This window comes from Lottia gigantea (genome assembly GCF_000327385.1).
Source record: "Lottia gigantea unplaced genomic scaffold LOTGIsca_10, whole genome shotgun sequence".
NCBI classification, from domain to species: Eukaryota; Metazoa; Mollusca; class Gastropoda; family Lottiidae; genus Lottia; species Lottia gigantea.
Window position 1 is genome coordinate 4,238,797 of NW_008706747.1, and position 22,996 is coordinate 4,261,792.

At 37.7% G+C, this 22,996-nt stretch overlaps 5 protein-coding genes across 5 annotated transcripts in view; 3 read left to right on the plus strand and 2 right to left on the minus strand.

The window, feature by feature from the left end:
* Positions 1-6,762: 6,762 nt before the first annotated feature.
* Positions 6,763-8,984, minus strand: LOTGIDRAFT_156261 (hypothetical protein; the record flags this gene model as incomplete). Its single annotated transcript, XM_009046271.1, has 3 exons — positions 6,763-7,685; positions 7,988-8,167; positions 8,303-8,984. The coding sequence occupies 3 exons, from the start codon at positions 8,982-8,984 to the stop codon at positions 6,763-6,765; spliced, it is 1,785 nt and encodes a 594-aa protein (XP_009044519.1).
* A 1,905-nt stretch (positions 8,985-10,889) lies between these two features.
* Positions 10,890-12,947, plus strand: LOTGIDRAFT_230048 (hypothetical protein). The gene is made up of 4 exons (XM_009046272.1): positions 10,890-11,131; positions 11,376-11,544; positions 12,002-12,102; positions 12,411-12,947. Exons 1-4 carry the CDS (start codon positions 11,077-11,079, stop codon positions 12,539-12,541), a joined length of 456 nt encoding a protein of 151 aa, XP_009044520.1. The 5' UTR covers positions 10,890-11,076; the 3' UTR covers positions 12,542-12,947.
* A 263-nt stretch (positions 12,948-13,210) lies between these two features.
* Positions 13,211-14,916, minus strand: LOTGIDRAFT_109229 (hypothetical protein; the record flags this gene model as incomplete). The annotated part of the gene is made up of 5 exons (XM_009046273.1): positions 13,211-13,375; positions 13,848-14,005; positions 14,236-14,304; positions 14,582-14,633; positions 14,851-14,916. 5 exons carry the CDS (start codon positions 14,914-14,916, stop codon positions 13,211-13,213), a joined length of 510 nt encoding a protein of 169 aa, XP_009044521.1.
* Positions 14,917-15,842: 926 nt separating this feature from the next.
* Positions 15,843-19,105, plus strand: LOTGIDRAFT_230049 (hypothetical protein). Its single transcript, XM_009046274.1, has 7 exons — positions 15,843-15,908; positions 16,366-16,604; positions 17,021-17,072; positions 17,322-17,500; positions 17,844-18,013; positions 18,464-18,656; positions 18,991-19,105. The coding sequence occupies exons 2-7, from the start codon at positions 16,367-16,369 to the stop codon at positions 19,056-19,058; spliced, it is 900 nt and encodes a 299-aa protein (XP_009044522.1). The 5' UTR covers positions 15,843-15,908; position 16,366; the 3' UTR covers positions 19,059-19,105.
* A 2,699-nt stretch (positions 19,106-21,804) lies between these two features.
* Positions 21,805-22,996, plus strand: part of LOTGIDRAFT_230050 (hypothetical protein) — a 3,450-nt gene continuing 2,258 nt past the window's right edge. Inside the window, exons 1-2 of the mRNA XM_009046275.1 lie at positions 21,805-21,836; positions 22,710-22,934. Coding sequence (XP_009044523.1) covers positions 22,715-22,934 — 220 coding nt within the window. The 5' untranslated portion in view covers positions 21,805-21,836; positions 22,710-22,714. The remainder of the gene's footprint in view (positions 21,837-22,709; positions 22,935-22,996) is intronic.

Genomic DNA, 22,996 nt, shown 5'->3' on the forward strand with positions numbered 1-22,996 from the left:
TAAAATTGACTTATCAAGATTTTCGTTTATAAAACTCGTTATGTTAAAACTGCTGGTATTTGCGTTTTCCTTGATCCGAGTTAAACATTATCAAGATAACTATGAAATATTCTGTTTCTCTCACAAAGTTCTTGGTCTTTAGAACTCTTTGGATTCCAAATTTTGGCTAAAAATGTTTTGACAAATTCAAATAAATTCTTCGTTCCTTTCAGATTGGTCCTGTTTTCTCAATAAAAACCGTTTCAAAACACATCAATACGTTGATTTCAATCAAACAAATTCTCTGACTGTTTTAAAATTTAAGTTACCATTTAAAAGAATTCTACTAAATTTAAATCGGAACTGGAAACACTGATGCTATGTACAAAGCCGAAAGTTTCAGATGATTTTCACCAAAAACTAGAAAATACACAGGACTGAACGTCAAGTCACGTCGTAGAATCCGAATTATTTTCCAAAGTCATCGTGATGTTGTTCCAATATCCACGAGATCATCCGATGTAGTGCCATTTCGAATCAGTTGGTGTTCACTCTCTCTATCAGTGTTCTGGCTTTAGCATCCTTTCATCCCCATTGCTTTACTCGCAATCCATCGATTTTCTTCTTAACCAATCAAAGACTTTGTTGCCTTACAATACACTACATATCGATCCAATCAAACCGCTTGTTACAACTTACTCGGTACCAGATATTTATGTCGTCTGCTTAATGGCTTTTAAATGTCGTCTGCTTTCGGAAAGATTGTTTTCAACCTGGTTTCTCCTCTGTCATTCATGCAGGTCGGAGTAACTGACATGAAAAAGGCGTCAAGTGGTTCGGATGGGACAATAACCTGTACCCTATCAGTGTTGCCGGTCGGATAAGTTGACACGGAATAAAAATCCGTAAAAGCAAAACATTTCCGTTAATCAAAAATCTCGTCCAAACCGTGACAAATGGGAAGTACTATCAGGTGTTTCGAAAAGCCATGGGAAAGTCATGCGGATAGGACCGGCTATGAACTTTAAATTAAAAGAATTAGGCCCAGTGTTCTGGAATAATTTCTCTATCATGTACAAAGGTTGTAGGTTGTCATTTTTCGAAAATGTTGGCCGCTGTACAATTCATGTCGTTGAGCTGTTTAATGGCAGTAGGATTCTTTAAGCAAACTACGACCCCCTCCGAGCCATTTATCGACCCTGGTTTATTGTTGTTTATAATTCGTTTTGGTCGTAATTCTCTCTGGGTTGCCAGAATACTGCAGTGGTATTGTTAATATAGGTAGAAAATAAAACTGCCCGCCAGTCATTTTCCTCTCGTGGTAATCTACAAGTCAATACCCCCTTTAACGCTGGACTGGAGCATTATCTTTTTGTGACTGGATTATCTCAATCGGTAGCGAGTCGGATTGTCGTCTGCTAGACAATTACGTACTTTTGGGTTCGTTTCCTGATGCTGAAGTTGTATGATATGCAACCAAGCCTAATCTTGTTTCTTTATATCTCGTCGTGCTATTTGTCTATCAAATTTGTTACGTCACGGCATCTGAAAATGCACGTGCATAATACGTTATGACCTTTTTTCTTTCAAAGCAGAGTTTTCCTGTGGCAGAACTCCATATTGCCATCTTCTGATTTTAATTTCCTGCTTCAATTCAATCAATATATAAAGGTGTAAAAAAACTGACATGCACGCGCAGTTTTAATGTTGACCCTCTTGCTCTGAACCAGTTTAAAAATACTTCGCGCGACTTACTTTGCACTTACAACTGATTAGCGCTTTTTACCACGTTTGAAATTTTCTTTTAAAAGATCTCATTTCTAATTCGGGACTTTACCTTCTCGTGTTTTGGCATCCTTGTTTTACGGATCTCCATATTGACATCGTCGGGTTTTATTTTCCGCTTCAATTCAATCAATATGTTAACGTGTTACAAACTGAATGACAATCAAGCTGATCTGGTCCCCGGGGGTCGGGAATTTCGCCAGAATTATTGCCAATTATTTAAATGACTCCCACCTGATTTTTTATGTCAGCCATGTCTGTAACAAATCGTTAAACTTTGACAGTGTGTCGTGAAGAAGGTACTAAAAATCGACACTAGGTGGACTCATGGATGCACTGGTTGTGAGATCAGAGAAACCGTGTCATTTAATTACCTAGCAGACGTCATGTTACTCGTTACTCGTTACTTGTCCCCGGTGAAGATGTTTAAGGCCAGGGTTACAAATAAGAAAACAGATAGAGCTGAGTCGATTTTTTGGGGAGGATTCGAACCAGCGACACTTAGTTGACTAGTTCATGACACTCCAGGTCGCAACCGACTAAGACTAAAAGGTGAGGCCGAGAGTTTGGTAGAAGAGGAATTGTAGGGAATAAGGGGTTTGAGTCTTAAATTTTGAGTTGGTGAAGAGACTTGCCATATTTTAATTTATTTTTAGTTTAGTGTGATAAAATCTTAAAACGTATCTTTTGTTTTCAGCATTAAGAGAACAATGTATGAAAAGCTTTCAGAAGATCGGTGAGTTGAACTTCTTTTTTCATACGTGCAAACACATTTCATAATGACCTGATCTTACGACAAATCGTGTCCATATCTCGCGTTTTAGTTTTCTCTACTGTTTCGATGATATCGCAACGTACAACGTACAACGCCTATTCGCAGTAACACATCATCCGTCCAACAAAAGCCGTTCGTCGGATATAAGCCACCACCTATCCGTCCATTTTAAAGCCACTGTCTGTCCATCATATGCCATCGTCAGTCCGTTCATATTTCGTATCCCTACGTTTGCTGAAGCGAAAAGAAGTTTTACGCTCGGCCATATTTAAACAACCACTCAATGATACGAGCGATGTAAATGAGAAGCCCTCTTGGAACCCACAAAGGACCAGTTATCAACTCTTTACAGTGGTGTTTTTCTCGAAATGAGTTAATTACGTTCCATTTGAGTGTTTATCGACGCCATATTGATTTATCGACGCCATCTTGGATTCGGACATCGATATGTACCGGAGTATATAATTGGGATAAGAAATAGTAAGTATATGTGTAGAATGAAACAGCAATGTACGCCCCTTCAGAGCACCTTGATATCGACCAGAGATTCGATTTTCAATACTGTTATGTACTAGAGGATAGCAATATTAAAACAGAACTTGAATCATGTTGTTACTCAGAGTTTCGCTATGCGATCTTCAGACGTCTGTCCTATTAAAAGTACAACAGTGGACTGTTCTAGAGGATTGTTTGTCTACTGTTGTACTTTTTGTATGCCTGTCTGCCAATACCAGTATTTTGGTTTGTCAACTCGACATAGGGTCAGTATGACAAAACGCTATTTTTGTGTTTGGGTAGGTCATCTGTAAATTGGTAGGTCTCTGATGGTCCAGCCAGGAGAGATCAATGCCAAGAGGTTTGGAGAAGGATAAGCTGTTAGACAGAATCACCTTTATTTTCTCCTTATTGACCCAGCTGTAAATGGGTACTGGATAAGTCATCTTTCTTCCTTGCTGGTAAAGTTGAATCCGGTAAAGATCAATAATAAGAGGTTTGGTCAAGGACCAACTGGTAGATAGGATCCTATCCTTATAAGATCAAAATCAAGATGTTTGGTCAAGGACCAGCTGGTAGAAAGGATCCTTAACTGTAGACTGTGTTTTCCTTGTAAAATATATTTTTGTTTGTGCGTTCCTTTCATTCTTTCTTTTTATGCTTCGATGGAAACGATCGAAATGGATATTGCTCTTGGATATCGGTCACTTGTGACGAAGACCGAATCCTCGAAAATTATGATCAGAAAAAATAACACATCAATTATTTTCAGAATCATAATAATTAGAATACTTCTTCTTCTTCATAATTATCATTGTCAACATCAAAACTGTTTCCATAGCAACCAATTTCCTAACCTCAAAACAGGCTAATTCCTTTGAAATCGGACTGAATATTTGAGACACAATTCAGGTAATTATGATGAGGTCTGAGAAGAATTATTTATTTTTATCATTTCTACCTGGAGTTAATACAGATGTAGATATTTTGTTTCTTGCATTTCTTGTGGCTTGCTTCATTCCATCTCTGATCTGACGACGTTTTTCTTGAAATCATGTTCAGTTAATTTCTGCCCCAATGGCTGCAAAGGCGCTGAACAGTCAGTTATCAAATTAATTTTTATTTCATTAGTCCAAAAGTTATTTAGATGTAAAAATCTATTCCATTCCATCAGCCCAATAATGTACAGGACAGTAGGATATAAAACTACATTTCAATTCATTAGTCCAATAAGATACAGAACAGTAAGATATAAAACTTCATTTCATTTCATTAGTCCAATAAGATACAGAACAGTAAGATATAAAACTTCATTTCATTTCATTAGTACAATAAGATACAGAACAGTAGGATATAAAACTCTATTTCATTTCATTAGTCCAATAAGATACAGAACAGGAGGATATAAAACTATATTTCATTTCATTAGTCCAATAAGATACAAAACAGTAGGATATAAAACTCTATTTCATTTCATTAGTCCAATAAGATACAGATCAGTAGAATATAACACTACATTTCATTCCATTAGTCCAATAATGTATAGAATAGTGGGACATAAAACTCTATTTCATTTCATTAGTCCAATAAGATACAGAACAGTAGGATATAAAACTACATTTCATTTCATTAGTCCAATAAGATACAGAACAGTAGGATATAAAACCGTATTTCATTTCATTAATCCAATAAGATACAGAACAGTAGGATATAAAACTATATTTCATTTCATTAGTCCAATAAGATACAGAACAGTAGGATATAAAACTATATTTCATTTCATTAGTCCAATAAGATACAGAACAGTAGGATATAAAACTCTATTTCATTTCATTAGTTCAATAAGATACAGAACAGTAGGATATAAAACTCTATTTCATTTTATTAGTCCAATAAGATACAGAACAGTAGGATATAAAACTCCATTTCATTTCATTAGTCCAATAAGATACAGAACAGTAGGATATAAAACTATATTTCATTTCATTAGTCCAATAAGATACAGAACAGTAGGATATAAAACCGTATTTCATTTCATTATGTCATTGCCTTGCGACTTGTAAGATAGCTATTTTGAGCAGAGTCCAGTGAGACTTCTGTTGAATCGAGTAGGTTGAAAATAGTTAAATGTTAAAGCTGAGATGCCATAATATAAATTATGACCCATTGAATTGCACATAATATAGAAATCAGACAATAAAACGTTGCCATGGTTACACGAAATTTTAAAATCTAAAAGTCAAATATTTCTAATGAATTGGCACCATTGTGGTAATTGACTTGTGTCGCGGTATAATTTTGTTTTAGAATACATGACAATAGCAGATCCGAGGGGTGGGGAAAGAGTTTTTGATACTGGGGCCCAGTGGGGCCATTGTGTTCGGGAAGGGGTCGGAGTTAATTTTGGGGCCCATAAATTAAAGGATGGAAATTATGTTATGAGAGAAGGGGGGAGGGGAGAAGAGATTTTGGATATCGGGGTCCTGTGGGGATATTGTGTTTCGGACAGGGGTTGGATCTTTTGTAATATTTTATTATTTTCGGACTTCATATCCTAAAGGATGGAAATTATGTCGGGGAGAGGGTGGGCGGGGATTTTGTTAACCTAAAGGCTGAAAGTAATGTCTCCAAAAAATCCATCCAAAATCTGAGCTAATTAATGATTCTAATTAAGGTCTAATTAGCAGATTTTGTTAATTAACATTATTATATCTTGGCTGTGTATATTTTTGATAAATGTATATTCTGACTAACTAGCCTAATAAGTTTGTTAACCTATTGGGTGATGGATTGCAAAATCGGAATTATATTTTTTTTTCCAAGGTTTTTAAATTTGTCAGTGCCTGAAGCCCGGTGCACACTGACTGATCTTTAGACCGCGACTTAAATAATATGGACGTACACATATTGAGAAGCAATGGCGGATGTAGTGCCAGACAGGGTATGCTTACTCTTCTAGACACCTGATACCACTTTTCATTATGAAATACTAACTCACTTATGATTGATATACTTTGTTAAATGTAGCGCCAGGCACTTCATCATATGAATAGTTCATTAGCTGCTAACAATGTATTGCCCAGCTTGGATTTTAGATTTTGTGTTTTGTTTTGCGGTTCTGATCGTTGGCAGTTGCTACATTCCAACTTTTTATCGTCAGTTTGCCATGAGGGCAGGGACACTGTCGCCCAATCATATTAAGTTGATGCATAAAAAAAGCGAACCTGTCCATGGCCAGTACCTCTATGGGAGCTCATACAGTTTTTTTTATCAACTCTGAATATTGTTTTAACTATTGAGGTCTTACAACTGGGAATTTTAAGTTTGAATATCAAAACTAATTTTGTAAAAAAATATAATATTTAATAAAGTGTCCTAAAGTACATAGAAATATATAAAAATAAATATTATAAGGAACTAAAAATCCCCCCTCCCCACCCAAACACACAAACACCCTCACCCTCATCCCTATCAAAACAAACGAAAAATAATGAAAAGAAAATTTAAAAAGTACCCCAAAAAAATATATCAATAAAAGTCAAGAAACTGAAATGTTACGGAAATGAAAAAAAATGAAAATAATGAATGTAAATGAAATATAAAACATTCCCTCAGAACCCATGTCCTTCTACCCCAACTCCTACCCAACCCCTACCCCACTCCTATTCCATCCCAACCCCATGCCAATTCCATATCCCCCACCCACCCTCAAGTAAACAATATGACGTTTAAAACACCAATCGATAGCAGTAGTCGTTGACAAAGTTAAACATCTTGAAAGCAGCTCTTCTGGGTTTTGACCATTTTTCTTCTGATGACAAAGCAATTTTGAAGGGTTTCAAAATGGCGTTGATTTCATCTCTTGGACTGTAGGTTTCAGACGACAAAGCTGTTTCGCCGAAAGTTGGTTTTTCTTTGACATTGTCGGTCGATTCTGAAAGTTCGTCTGCTGCGAAAAGTTCTAGCTGCATCAAATTGTCATTGGTGGCTTCTCCAGGACTTGAAGCTTCTAATGATGAAGCAGTTTCGAAGGAGGTAGCATTCTTCTGTTCATAACTGGTTGACTCTTGGACTCCCTCTGCAGAGCTAACTTGTAATTGCATTAAGGTATTTAAGATGTTGTCGATGTAAACTCCGGATGACACTGCAATTTCGAACTCAATTTGCTTCTCATAAGTATCAGTTGCCTTTATTCCATTGAAAAATGGTGGCTCGTTTGAACTGTTGGCTTCTTCTGGAAGTTCGTTTACAGCAAAGAATGGCAGTTGCTTCAAGCTGGTATCGAAGACTTCATTTGGACTCGAAGCTTCGATTAACACAGCTGATTCCAAAGTAGTTGATTTCTGTCCACCATTATTTATTTCCTCTGCGAGTTCATCTACAGCAAAGAATGGCAACTGCTTCAAGTCGAGAACATCTTTTGATCTTGGTGACTCGACTGTTTTGAAGATGGTTTGAGTTCCCTCAGAATCAATTGTCTCTTTGATAAAGTCCAGGTCTTGAATAAGGTCTGGTAAGCCTAAGTCGTGGCAAGCTTGCCTTTTGGCTTTCTCTTGTACATGGCCAACACCGTCTCCGTCACCGATCAACATCTGGATATCAAGAGCAGATGAAGTTTTGGTTAATGTCTTTTCGGCTTCGTTGATGTTATCTGAAAAACAGAGGACATGTTTTAGCTATTTATTTGGCCCATCAGGGTGCCCGAACAGTTTGATAGAAAATTTCATTTGCGACATGTCTTTTTAGAAAGTGTGGGAGGGGTATAAATTTGCTTTTTTATTTCGTTAATCTTCGAACTGGTCGACAACTCTTGCGGGTTTCCATAATTCTCGCGGAACATTCACGGTGGGTCATCCCCAAAAATGACATAGTTTGGAAAAAAAGATTATCGACGGCTGAAATAAAGTTGATAAAAGCACATTTACTTGATAATAATAAAATATTATAACTCACCATCATTACAAAGTAAAGCCATCGCATCTTTAAATGTAGGATTTTGAGCAAGAGTCAGTTCTAGGTCTTTAGAAATATCATCATCTAACTCGCCATTGGTTAAAAATAACTTGAAGGCTGCTCTGGATAAGTTTGGAGGTGAAGAGATGAGAGATAACTCTCCAACTGTTGTTCGGTTGTCTGAAATAGAACAGGCAAAAATTGTATTGAAATTACAAGGGTGAAAAAGGCAAAACCAATATTCAAATCACAAGGAGAAAACACATTGATAAAATGGAATTGAAAATTTAAAGAGAGAAAATGCCCAAAACTCACCGAAACATTCGACTATGGTAATAATAGGTATTATTATTCCTTCTTGTAGATATCTTCCACCCCAGGGGACATACACACTTTTAGAATTCAACCCCTCTTCTATCTTTATCACCCGGTTTTCACCGTCCTGCCATCTTTTGATCTGACCGCTCTCCCTGTCCAAAATCACCAGCTTGAACTCTTCAGTCGTCTCGTGCTTCATTTCAAATTTCGTACTCCAAACATCGTTCATACTGAAACATTTAGAAGTACCGGAACTTTCCCAGTTGCCCAGAAAATCTCCCGAACCAACAACAGCGAGTGATTCATTGTAACTCAAGTGGTAATGAGTCGCTACAGAAACTTTACATCCACCATCCATGATGAATTCTCCCGATCCTTCTCCGTATTTGGTCTTCATGAGGCCACCAAAAACACCAATATCAGCTTGACGGTACTGATCTTCTTCAACTACTTCTCGTTTTTTCATCAGGACCCAGTTGAAATAGAAAAAGGACCTCTGAGGCATATGTACCTTCACTTTCCATATTGGTGAGTCCTTGGCAATCCTCCTGGCGTCCACGCCGTATTCGGTGTCCCAAAATCCCAGCTCGTTTATGGAACCCATTAATCGGGGAACCACTCCTTTACGTCCAGGATCCAACTCCACCTCAAAAACAACAGGAACCGTCAAATTCTTCATCTTCTTACGAAAATATTCCAAAATATTCCGAAAATCTTCAAGATAACTTGAAAAACGCAGCTTCTCTTGTGAAAACAGATAGGCTACTGATTATGACGTCATAATGCCATGAAGAATAAAGAAATAACGTCGCGTCGTTTGTTCTCGTTAACGACGCTGTAAAAGCCCCCTTCCCTTTTCCAAGAGGATTTTACCGAGAAGCATTTCTATTTGATACTGTATGACCCAAAATATTAAGACATTGGCTTCAGGGTCAAAAACGGCTCAACATTTTGCTCTATTTTTGATAAGACCTCCATCGCCATTCTTAAGGCCAGGTCGTAATGGAGTCAAACGTGTCATATAACGGCAAACGGCAACCAAACTTTTGCCTTATAATTTTCAACTTGGATTGCGCAAGAGCCTTGACTCTTTAATGACCCATAGCACTAAAAAAAATGCGCCATGCCTTAAATTTTTGTTTTCGTCAAGCTTATCTATTGCTCTGTGACCCAGGCCAGTACTTTCATTGAGACTCGTCTAGCTTATCTAAAGCGACAATGACTTTGAAATTCTAAGAGTCTGTGCTCCATTGTAAACCATGTCTACGTCGGTCTAAGGGAGACAATAACTACAAATCGATTATAATCAGGGATTAAATTGGAAATCGGATTAAAACCACTAATCTCCTTATCATTTCGCCGCCAGTCCGTGAAAGATTTTACAGTCAGTTCTATCTTTAAGTTCTGATTTTTATTGTATTGTTTTTAAACATGGGAATAAACAAGTTTGAAAATTAAAAAGAATACTGGTCTTGAATGTGGATTGACGTTTTCGATTTTAAATATCTAGGGTACACACCCTGGAGTATATGACTCTGCCTCAGACTGAATCACACCCACGTTTGAGTCCCGGAAACACCCCATACATTCTCGTCTCAATCGCGCATTTGTTCGTGCTCAATTTATCCATTTTTGTGTCTCCATTGCGACTCTTCTGTACCCAGATCGCGACCTTCATCGCTTATGCTTACTCCTACCAAGACTGTCCCTTCCTGCCCTCTTTCGTCTTTGCAGAATATCCAGCTTAAAATAGCCACGTATTATTAGCAGAAGGGCTCAAGCGTAGAGTGGTAAAGGGTTTCTTGTTCTTTAATTAATTCTTAAGAACAACTATCCTCTATCACCCAGTCCTACTTTGTCTACGCACAGGTTCGAGTACTGAGATCTGGATCAGAGATTAAAAAAATAATCGGCCTTAAAAATCGTGACTATTGCATATCGGCAGATTGATTCGATCTTGGGTGCTTCAACAAGGTTAAGCATTCTCTGTGGTCGTCTTTCTTTAACGTTTGAAAAATAATCGGCTTAAATTCTAACTATGTATTTAATTAACACTGTGTTGTACAGCGTACAGTTAATTAGTTCAAGGGAGATAAGCTGTAATTAAATCCTGAAAACACGACTAATACCACAATTAATTCATTATCTCTCACGGTCAATACAGACACCAGGTCGACGTTTTTCTTTTCTTTGATTAATTTTTCTATTTTAATAGTTTTATAGGGATGAATTGGTTTATTGTAAGAACCAGTTTAAAAGTATTTAAGTTTAAAGATAGGCTTGCGGCTTTGCAAAAATAATAAAAGGGATTCTTTGGTATTTTTTTCTATTGAAAGGGTTTTAGTTTGTTTTGTTTTGTTTTTTTGCAGCGGAAATATACACTTACAAGAATGTGACCGATTCAAAGTTTTGAATTCACGTGGCGGTTAAACATGCACCCCACTGTTCGCGTTACAGACTTGATCTAAACTTATAACCGATTCAAGGGATTATCCGAATAAGATTTTATCGGATTAACGTTAATCCTTAGTGACCGAATAACGATAAATTCGAACCCTTATACATTGGGTTAGCCATTCGCCTAACAAGATCGATTCTTTGACATTATTTTAGTCAGGGAGTAACTGACGAGTAGACTTTAAGGCTTCAACGAAAACGTTCCACAAGAAACACAGAGTTTGTTTCGGCTAGATTGATTCAAATTTGAATATTGAGTCTCAACAAAAACGTCCAAAAGGAACACGGGGAATAGATCGAGAGTTTTGGATAAAATGGCTACCAATGGATTGTTTGTCGGACTGATTGTATTACTGACTGTTACACAAGGTAAGCACTACTATTTTTTTTTTCAGAATGTAGGGCGGTCTGTAACACAGTTGGTTAGAGCGCTGGAATCTTTACATCATTATTTACGTCATTTCATTGACTTGCGTCATTTGCTTGGTACGTGGAACAATAGGTGGTCGTGGGTTCTGTTCCAAGAAGTTTGACCAAGGACCAGCTGGTACGAAGGATCCACTTAACGTTAGTTGTTATTCTTGTAACTACAATGGTTGTTTCTTTCTTTCAGTCTATACAACATGTGTGATACCTACAGCCTTACAAGGGACCTGGGACGTACAGGGTCGAACCAACACTCTGACCTTCACCTCATCAATGTTAGTAGGGGTCAAACTGGATCAGTTTCCTAATATTGTCTTCAACTGTTTCACTCATTCAGGAAATGAATTTGTCTTTAGGTAAGATCCTTCATTCTTTTCCCATACGTACTGACCACAGAAAATGGCAGCTGTTGAATCAATCCTATGCAATGGTGGGGCCAAAGCCTCGCAGCCACTAAAGCAAGTTTTACGGACAAAAAGGTTGGAAATTCGGGCAATCTCAGATATTTCGCACCCCCCCCCCCCCCATCGGACGAAAACCTGGCTCGGCCAATGATCCTATGACTATACGAGCGACATTTGAAGCAGCTTGGGTCGACCATTGATCACTCATTATCATTACTATCCTCATCTGACCATAGTCAACTATTATTTTCTATCCTAGTCCATGACTATTTGTGAATGGATCGGAAGTAAGTTTCTCTTAAAGCTACTATAGAAAAGAGTTTACTGTTCCCTGGTATTCAACTCTAACATTACCACCCATACTGGTAGATTCTGGTTACTAAAGCATGCTTTTTGTTCTCTATTTCAGATCGAATCTAGAAGAACTATTTGGTGTATCAGTGAAAATTTATTTTTGTTTGGACTTCGATCAAGTCTCTTCGTCAGAATACAAGATGTACGAACTGACCCGTAAGTATAGTCCGTTAACTCTGAACATTCCTCTTGATTGTCATAACACCACACCACATCCATGATATCATGTGTGTCTTTACAATCATTCTATAGAGCTATAAGTTTCATTCAGATACAATATGCTAAACAATATCAACTATGTGAACACTCACAAAGGGATGTTGAGTGGATTAACCCATTCGCAGAGTGTCATAATGTCTTACAGAAGAGTAAAAATACCCCTTACTCACTTGTGCCCTACGTATTGCAAAGGAGCGCAAAAACATTTCCCAGTTGTAAAAAAAGATATTGTATTTCTATTGTAGATAAAGTTGGTCTATATTATGAAGATCGTGCACGTGCATTCTTACTGTCTGATGACCCCAATGTTACTAAGGCTGATGTTTGTCAACTGAGTAGATCTACAGTTACACCAAGAATCATGATAAAACGATAACTTACACCCACTGATTGTACCCTCAGCCACGAACGGACCAAATCATCAACATACAAAATGCTCATATTAATTATTGAACCAAGACCGACAACTCTAGCCCTACCTAGTTTCACAGACGTGATATTTGGATGTGATATCGTCACTGTGATTGCGTATGAGAAACTGGGAGGGGCTAGATTGAACCAAGACCGACAACCCTAGCCCTACCTAGTTCCTCAGACGTGATATTTGGATGTGATATCGTCACTGTGATTACGTATGAGAAACTGGGAGGGGCTAGATTGAACCAAGTATTTTATGCGATAAAAACCTATAAACTCGAATGTTAAATTATTGTGTTCCTGTATTGTTTATTTTAATGTATGTCTTTTGTTTTTGTTAAATTAATATAATTGAAAAATGTCAAAATATGTCTTATAGATGTCCATTAGTTTCCATTACATTTATGCAGTCTCATGATGATATTCGAAGCACCGTATTAAGTATATTTTTCAAAACTCTTCTTGGGAGAGAACCCTCTCAGACGCACCATGAGGGGTTTGCGACTATGCACAGCCACAGAGCTGCCGCATCTTGAATCTCAACTTCAACAGTTGTCCCCCATTAAGTTAGTTTGCCCGCCACCCCCTAATTTGGACCCGCAGATAATGAGAAAATAACAAAGCTAAGTTATTGTACAATTTTATTCATAGCCTCTCTTTCGATTCTGTACACGTTCCATTCTTCCTTGTCCGTCATGTTGATCCCGCCGAACTTTTTATAGAATTTGATGGCTTCTGAGTTCCACGCTAAAACAGCCCACTGCAGTCTTTTACACCCTTCTTCCACGCAGATCTGAAATAATGCACGAGAACAGGTAGTAGCCATTGGTGTGGCGATCTTTGTAAATTGAGGGTTTGTGTGGGGATATTGTAGATTCATTGGATATGTGGAATGAAATTTGAGTCCCTTTAGATCTGCAATAATACAGGAGCACAGACAGCTATAGGACGTTTTTTTGATATTAGGGGCAGGGATTTGGAGGGGGAGGGGGGTCACATACTCCTATAGTTCAATACATAGTTGAATTTGATTGCTCACCACTCCAGTCTATTGGACGCTCGGGATAGCTTTGAGTTTTATGCCCCACAGATCTTAAAATAATAAAGAAGCACTGAAAGTATCCATCAGTGTAGTCCTGTTTTCAATTTGGGGGTGGGGACCTGGAGTGGGGTTGAACTTATTTGAACTTATGGAGATGTCATCAAGTGTAGTAAGGGCATATTAAGGGAACCACAATGGCGACACAACAAACACCCACGCTTACCTGGGCAACGCGTTTAAAAAGGGCGCTACCAATACCCTTATTTCTATGGTCGGGGGTGACACAGAGGTCCTCTAGGTAGATACATCGCCCCTCCCAGGTACTGTAGATATCGTAATATAACGCATAGGCCAGTAGTTTGCCGGGAATTGTTGCCCCATCTGAAAATTTAAAGATCATTTCACAGAGATGTTTACATTTTTAAGGGTTTTTTTTCTCCATTGTAAGCTATCAAGTATTTAACCAAAGTCGCGTTCTAATGGCGTCATTTCTAACCAATCAAAGCCTGTCACAGGCCTAAAGAATCCGTGTCTTGATAACAAGGACGCATGTATGGAAAACGAAACCCAAGGTAAAGCTTTATAACAGCCTCATTCTGGAAATAACATACCTTTGTCGAGCTCCTCTGCCACCAGCGAACTGTACAGGGGTTTCTCCCCAAAACCATCTCGCTGTAACACTGAAAAACGAATAATTAAATCCCAAAACTGGGTAAGTAAAATCTGAGCTGTTAACACTATTACTGACTGGCTTAGTAAAAAATTCCGTTTCTGAGACGGTACGATTGGTTTAATGGATGACGATTGGAGAACGTGTCCCTTTTAGAGTAGCCATTCAGGCCACAAGGCGGGAGCTTGATAGGTTTCCCTAAACCTAAATAATCCCAGCGCTCTAACGAAGACAGCAGGATACTTTTAGTTAAAAATCAGACTGCTCCTTTAAAGTTGAGATCATACCTTCAACAGTCATTTGGACAGAATCCGGCATTTTCTCATATTCAGCCAATTCCTGAAAAAAGACATTAATTCACATAACATATCATGCATTCATGAGTCGAGTAACTTTACCTTACAGGTTTTGGATTTGTTTATGCGAGACACCTTAACATTGAAATCTCATTACAAGTAAAGGGATATAACTCTTAATTGATCAAATCAATTGCACCACATGCACACAATAGCAAGTAAATGCATTACCACGAAGAGCTTAAAATTAGAAAACGAACCTTGATAAGGCCCAATATTTCTGCACAATCCTCTCTTTTAGCTTCTCTGATTCGAAAATTAGCCATTTTGTTGAATGCCGGCCTCTCTTAGAGCTCAGAATCGTCTTGTATGTTATATACAATTTCTCAATTATTATCACATGTTTTAAGTACTGGATAATTGGTGAATGTAGTCTCGAACGTCACATATGTAAACATTAGCAACACGATTCAATGAGATGTTGTCCGTGTTGTCTTTTGCTTAAGAGATGATGATTTAATCTTACTCTAACAACAATTATCATTGAATGAAATGAATGGAGTTTTACGTAAGGAATGGTCGAAGAGCTGGATAATTGGTTATGTAGTCTCGTATGTCATATAGGTCATACGTGTGAGTAGATACACCCCCGAAAAATGGAAGTCATGCTACAGGCCTGCGTGAATCTAAATGATAACGAGTGTTAAATATCAACGATGCTTTCTCGTGTACCCTACGCACCATTCATGTAAAAATGTACAGAATCCCCTAAATCTCCATATCAAAATACTGGCGTGGTTTCGAAACCCCTGAGATCAAAGCAAATTGCTACTTCAAGAATCCCCACAAGTGGTAAATGAAAAGTTTTCGCCCGCTTTCAGATAAAACTGATATCACAGACCGTACTTTCTCGTGTACCCTACGCAACACATGAAGATGTACCAACTCCCCTTTATTTCCTCACCAAAATACTGAACCGACACCACAGTTAACTACGGATTGGTAGGTTGCTTAGAACAAGTTAACGCCCGCGTCCATTCTACGCATACGCATCATAAGTGAAAGTCCTGAAAAGGTTCAAAATTCTCATTATCTCCAGTTCAAAATATTTTTGTTTATTTTTTGTTTGTGGCGTGACACTACAAGACCCTTATCATTGCCAAACGAACACATCTGGATTATTTCCCGCGTTTTTTCACCACTCCTGGACCCAATTTGGCATTATCTAATCACGTGGTTAGCTCTGGAAATAAAACAAGATTCCTCGCAGTTTCCAGTTTACAGATTTTTAAAGACGTCGATTCGGATCTGTCTTCATGTAAGTTTGGAATTTGGATTTCAGGTTTTGGATCAAAAGTACAAAACAGGGTTTCAGTATAATTCTATTTGTGCACAGTGTTTCCAAGATTAAAACACCTAATAGATTTAACAAATTTTTGAATTGTAAGATACAGCTGTTTGGAACAACTGGTTAAAGATTGATGCAACGTTTCGACAAGTTTCTGTAGCCGTCTTCCATCATAAAATATATCATATGGTATTCGTGCTTTATCGATGTTCACAATGTTCAAAAGTTTGGTTAATTCGTTTTAGAATTGTCGTCTTTTGGAAGCTCTATTTTCAAATTATGCAACACACTCTAGACGGGGCTCTCTGCTCTGTTAAGGGAAAGGATTGGGCATGCTAATTGTCACATACAAGGTACTGGCTTTGTTGACTTTCTGACAGTTGTCAGATTCCAAATTTTCTTACATCTTTATTTTCTTCTCTTTCAGCATGAAAGTTCTTCTTCTTACTCTCCTTCTGGTAGCCACTGCCAACGCCGGTCTCTTCTCTGGTCTGAAAGACACCTTCGAAAAAATCGGCCATGACATCAGTAACACCTTTAAAGGAGTAGTCGGAGGTGTGCAAACAACCGAAAAAGCTTTCTTACCTTACGCTAAAGATGTGGCTAAAAACCTTCTAAAACAAACAGCTGAAAGTGGTATTAGTGTTTTGTCCACTGCCGTCACTGGTAAGTTTTTCAACACTCATAGTGGGTGTTCAAATTTTGGTGGGGTAGGGGGTGGTAAGATTGGGTAGCTGAAAGTGGTATAAGTGTTTTGTCTACTGCCGTCACTGGTAAGTTTCTAAATTTCAATCTAATTTTCCCAAACCTACAGTAGATACTTCATGAAAAATGAGGAGAGAGGGGAGGGTTGGTAAGAATGGTCAAGGTCTGACAGTGGTATCTGTCTGTTGTCAACTTTCGTCAAAGGTTCTTGTAGAAACCAGTTTCCCAAGTTTCGGTGACTTTTAAAGGAATTTGGTAGGGTTGGACTGGCTGAAATACACAGCCGTTTAAAAATACGACTCTTAATCCTCTCGTCAACCATTTGGCTCTCGTCGAATCAATCCAAAAACTTGATTTTCATATTTCTTTTGTTTCAGATTTAGCTACCAATGCTTTCAAGGGACTTTTCCATCTCGGTCGAGACACCTCGTAAGTCATACTTCCGTTTCTAGCATCAACTCGTTGGCTTTAGTTAGCAGAATAGATATTAGATATTATTAGCAGCTTTTGCGATAGTGTCGGATTAAGATGCCTAGTTTTAGTGGAATTGAAGGAACCACAGATGTCTGACTGAAAATTGGAATGGTGCAATTAGATGCCATAGAGCAATATAAGGGATTCGGTGTTTATACGCTTTAGAAATCCGGATTAAATGTAATAAATTCTCCCTTATTTCAGCATCGTTGAAAAATTGGTAAATTTCGAACACTCCGTCAAAGAAGCCATCCACGAGGGTGTCGACCAACTCATGCCATTTATCCACAGTGGAATCGAGGAATTCGAGACTTTGGCCAACAAAGTCAGCAGTCTGGACTTCGATCTCCCAACTCTCGAGAAGGAAATTGGAAATATCCTTAGTGAGTATTGGTCTGGGTATTTTGGATTCTTCTAAAAGCGGTTTTAGGTTCTGTCACAGTTTATCTTGGGCCTCGTTGAAGGTAGCGGAATTAAAGGGGTAAGAGGTAAGGGTAGGGCAGGGCTTTTGGATTCTTCTGAAAGCGCTTCAAATTCTGCCACAGTGTATTCTGGACCTTGTTCAGGGTAAGGCAGGGCAAAGGGAGGGGGGGGGGGGGATTGCATAGGTTGTAGCCTTTCAAAATATTCAGAAGAAAAGGACGTAAAATGTCCGTGCTTATCTCAATCTGGAGCAGAAACGTAGGACGTAAAACACCGTTTCATTTCTGTTTGATTTTTTTTCAGTCGGTCACCATATCGTCAGTGGACAATTCTTGAAGGATTTAGAAAGCACCGTCATGTCAATTGGCCAGGAATTATTGGGAGGACACAAGCGAGGTATCATGGAATCTCTGAAAGGAATCACAGACACTTTGACTGGTACCTTCTCTCCTGCTCTTAAAAATATCGGAGACGTAAGTAGGCTATTGCTGTCGAATATGTTCGTATAGGATAGGCGTCTAGATTTTTCTTTTAATTGCTTTAGGTAGGCTTACCACTTTGGCGCCAGTTTCCACTGACGTCACATTCAGAGCACGCATATACCAATGACGTCATGATATTTGTGGACCTTACTTTCACGTTCTTTCCTTGTCAATTCAACTCAATAACATTCCGTACAAGCACAATAATTCCATTAACCAAAAATCTTGTCAAAAGTATGACTAAATAAGGATCAATAATTGTATAATAGTGGATTCCTCAATCGAGAAGTACCGTCAGGTGTTTCAAAAAAAAGAGTAAGCCTGGTTTGCCTTGCGCGAGACACCGAACACTACTATAATGGTAAAAATCATGAGATACAACCAGATCAATTCATGTCTGGCTATACAAATGTAACGCCATTTTTTTCTGTTCTTTTGCAGTTCTTCAACAATGCTGGAGAAGCTTTGAAAACTGTTGCCTCTAACATCATTACCTCAGTCAGCCAAAACATCGGTCAGCTCGCCGGCAAACTTTCTCCACATATTGATGCCTTGAAACAACACGGTGCTAACCTTATCAAGACCGCCACCGATTCCCTCTCCGCCATCAAGGACGCTACAGGAGATATTCTTAGTAAGTGAACATGATATTGTATGGAGCTAATAATGATTCAGCTTCAAGCTACCTGAAGATAAAATGTTGACTACGATTGTAGCCTATTCCAAGAGAACCGGCCATGGACACCAGATTTCGCTTGAAGCAAACTGAAGATTAAATTCTGATATGACAACTGACAAGGGTTGGATCATGAACACACTGGCCAATGCCAAGAGATTGTATTTTTGCCCTTCCCTTCTTGATAAAGGATTCGAACCCAATGTACTAAAGTGTACAATGTAATCTTTTGGGAAGGATTGTCTCCTGTGCGATTATTTTTTAATTAACAACAATTTTATACTTTTTTCAGATCAAACCGCCCAAAATGTCGGTGGAACTTTAACTGATGCCCTCGGTAAAATCGGAGGCCAGAACTAAATTCTGATGGACACTTAGTATTTTAATAAAAAATTTACTAAAATTTTTGTTTTGTTTCTCCCTTCTTAAAGCACTATCCTCTGTGTTACTTTCATGAGGTAAGGGGGGGAGGTGATCTTCTGTTGAACTACTGCTTTTTGGGACGACTGGAACTCAATTAATCAAACTGGTGGATTTATGACACAAACTGGTTTCTTACGATAAATCATTATGCCCCAGACCACTACATTTGGTAAAATAAAACAATCCTTTTCCCAAAATCTAGGTTATGTCCTAGAGGCAACACCAGACATCACCTAACTCCAGGTTATATTCTAGAGAGTGGTCCACTGTTGTATTATTGTCTGTTTATAGAAACACCAGACATCACCTAACTCTGGGTTATATTCTAGACAGTGGTCTACTGTTGTACTATTGTCTGTTTATAGAAACACCAGACATCACCTAACTCTGGGTTATATTCTAGAGAGTGGTCCACTGTTGTATTATTGTCTGTTTATAGAAACACCAGACATCACCTAACTCTGGGTTATATTCTAGAGAGTGGTCTACTGTTGTACTATTGTCTGTTTATAGAAATACCAGACATCAACTAACTCTGGGTTATATTCTAGAGAGTGGTCCACTGTTGTATTATTGTCTGTTTATAGAAACACCAGACATCACCTAACTCTGGGTTATATTCTAGAGGATGGTCCACTGTTGTACTATTGTTTGTTCGTAGAAATACCAGACATCACCTAACTCCAGGTTATATTCTAGAGGGTGGTCCACTGTTGTACTATTGTCTGTTTATAGAAACACCAGACATCACCTAACTCTGGGTTATATTCTAGAGAGTGGTCCACTGTTGTACTATTGTCCGTTCGTAGAAATACCAGACATCACCTAACTCCAGGTTATATTCTAGAGGATGGTCCACAGTTGTAGTATTATCTGTTTATAGAAACACCAGACATCACCTAACTCTGGGTTATATTCTAGAGAGTGGTCCACTGTTGTACTATTGCCTGTTTATAGAAACACCAGACATCACCTAACTCTGAGTTATATTCTATAGGGGGGTCCACTGTTGTATTATTGTCTGTTTACAGAAACACCAGACATCACCTTACTCTGAGCTGTTTTCCATAGGGTGGCCTGTTCTGTATCTTATAAGGCTAGTGAAATGAAATATAGTTTTATATCCTACTGTTCTGTATCTTACTGGACTAATGAAATGAAATAGAGTTTTATATCCTACTGTTCTGTATCTTATTGGACTAATGAAATGAAATAGAGTTTTATATCCTACTGTTCTGTATCTTATTGAGCTAATGAAATGAAATAGAGTTTTATATCCTACTGTTCTGTATCTTATAAGGCTAGTGAAATGAAATATAGTTTTATATCCTACTGTTCTGTATCTTACTGGACTAATGAAATGAAATAGAGTTTTATATCCTACTGTTCTGTACCTTATTGGACTAACGTAATCAAATAGAGTTTTATATCCTAGTCTTCTGTACATTATTGGACTAATGAAATGTAGTTTTATATCCTACTGTTATGTACCTTATTGAACTAATGAAATGAAATAGAGTTTTATATCCTACTGTTCTGTATCTTATTGGACTAATGAAATGGAATGTAGTTTTATATCCTACTGTTCTGTATCTTATTGGACTAATGAAATGAAATAGAGTTTTATATCCTACTGTTCTGTACCTTATTGGACTAATGAAATGAAATGGTGTTTTATATCCTACTGTTCTGTATCTTATTGGGCCAATGAAATGAAATGTAGTTTTATATCCTACTGTTCTATATCTTATTGGACTAATGAAATGAAATAGAGTTTTATATCCTACTGTTCTGTACCTTATTGGACTAATGAAATGAAATGGTGTTTTATATCCTACTGTTCTGTACATTATTGGGCCAATGAAATGAATACATGTTTGGTTCCAAGCCAATAAGTAGAACATCCTTATATTGTATATTTGGATATTTGTTGGACTGTACCATATTGGACTAATGAAATGAAATGTAGTTTTATATCCTACTGTTCTGTATCTTTCTGGACTAATGAAATGAAATGGAGTTTTATATCCTACTGTTCTGCATCTTACTGGACTAATGAAATGAAATAGAGTTTTATATCCTACTGTTCTATATCTTATTAGACTAATGAAATGAAATAGAGTTTTATATCCTACTGTTCTGTACCTTATTGGACTAATGAAATGAAATGGTGTTTTATATCCTACTGTTCTGTACATTATTGGGCCAATGAAATGAATACATGTTTGGTTCCAAGCCAATAAGTAGAACATCCTTATATTGTATATTTGGATATTTGTTGGGCTATTTCTTTCTGTTTATTGTGGTATTTCTAGCTTCTATTACATCTAATTTATATTCGGGTGTTATTTCTTTTAGACAGTCTACATTTTTATAATCCTTATTTTTGCCATTTGGTATTCCATTAAATTTGTTTTGTAAAATTTAAAAATAAAAGTCGATTGAGTTTGTTAACCGTTTCAGAGAGTCCACATATCTAAATTTAATGTTTATTTTGGTATTTTTGTCCTCTATCACATCTGAATTAGAAAGAGATAAAGTCGTTTCGTCATTTAAAAATACAAATCTTATCTGGGTTTGTTTTTCATGATGGTGCCATCTGATCCGCTCTCAAACAACCGCCAAAATTAGGCCACTTCTGCTGGCGATAAGATTTGGCGGTATAAATATAGAATGGTATCATGCGAATTCAACCTTAGGTTCATAAGAATTTAGGTAAGACAGACGTTCATTTCATTTTTCTTCCAAAGTCTTCAATAAATATCTTCTTTTCTTTTAGAAAATTTGCCCTTCTGGCAGAAGTTCGGTGCTTGTTAGCCATTTGTTAAGGGCATAGGCTTCCGAACATGATGCGGGGAAGGGGAGGGGGAGGAAGGGTGGGGGTGGGGATAAGAATTGTTTTGGAACTCTGTTGACATGTACTTGACTGGAAGATCTTGGATCACTTAAACAGCAGGGTGTCTTCAATTCCCGAATAAGCCTAGCCATTTAAAGTTATATAAGACAATATTATGGAATATAACACACTTTTTTAATAAGGTTGGACACATAACGTTTCAACACAATATACACGTGTCATCATCAGATGTAATGACAATGCAATGCAATTACATCTGATAACGACACATTTGTGTATATTGTGTTGAAACGTTATGTGCTCAACCTTATTAAAAAAGTGTGTTATATTCCATAATATTGTATTGTGTTTTGTTATAAGTGATCCTCGCTTCTATATATCATTCAAAGCTTACATTTCAAGCTGTTTCGACTGAACTCATAAGAACAGAAGACACCTGCAAGGTTTACATTGGAGAAAAGCTGAACACAAAACTCTATTTAATTTCATATAAGATCCCGAAAAGTTAACTTGCTTGACTATCAATTTCCATTTATTGTCGGTTTGACTGGGGCAGAAAAGTAGGACGTGAAACTCCATTCATTTCATTTTATTTGACTGGAACTGACTGAAAAATTAGGATAGTTGACTTACTATAAGAGTTCAGATGACCATTTCTCAGATACCAAACACATTTACAACTGCTTCAAAATGATCGTTAAGAGTTAAACAAATCTTGGTTTTTTTTTCAGACACAATGAAGGCTCTGTTGATTCTAGCTCTGTTTGTAGTGGCCGCTAATGTTCAGGTCTCCGAAGCTGGCTTCGGTACCTTCTTGAAGAACACATTCGGTAAAATCGGGGATGTGTTTAAAGCCACCGGACATCAGTTGTTGGGTACCCTAGACAATATCGGTGGTACTCTGTTTGATAAATTTAAGGATGCTGGTAAAAATCTCCTCTCTCAAGGGGTACAAGGTAAGATCTCATGCTTAAGGAAATTGGTGGCTATTCTATGGTCGTTCGAATCGAAAAAGGGG

What these genes read in the sequence shown, in the direction of transcription:
- LOTGIDRAFT_230049 (XM_009046274.1), top strand. Translation starts at nt 16,367, where the DNA reads ATGAAAGTTCTTCTTCTTACTCTCCTTCTGGTAGCCACTGCCAACGCC. An exon ending in GGAAATTGGAAATATCCTTA is followed by an intron (nt 17,501 to 17,843) that starts GTGAGTATTGGT and finishes ATTTTTTTTCAG; the next exon opens with TCGGTCACCATATCGTCAGT. An exon ending in CTCTTAAAAATATCGGAGAC is followed by an intron (nt 18,014 to 18,463) that starts GTAAGTAGGCTA and finishes GTTCTTTTGCAG; the next exon opens with TTCTTCAACAATGCTGGAGA.
- LOTGIDRAFT_230048 (XM_009046272.1), top strand. Translation starts at nt 11,077, where the DNA reads ATGGCTACCAATGGATTGTTTGTCGGACTGATTGTATTACTGACTGTT. An exon ending in ATTACTGACTGTTACACAAG is followed by an intron (nt 11,132 to 11,375) that starts GTAAGCACTACT and finishes TCTTTCTTTCAG; the next exon opens with TCTATACAACATGTGTGATA. An exon ending in GGAAATGAATTTGTCTTTAG is followed by an intron (nt 11,545 to 12,001) that starts GTAAGATCCTTC and finishes TCTCTATTTCAG; the next exon opens with ATCGAATCTAGAAGAACTAT.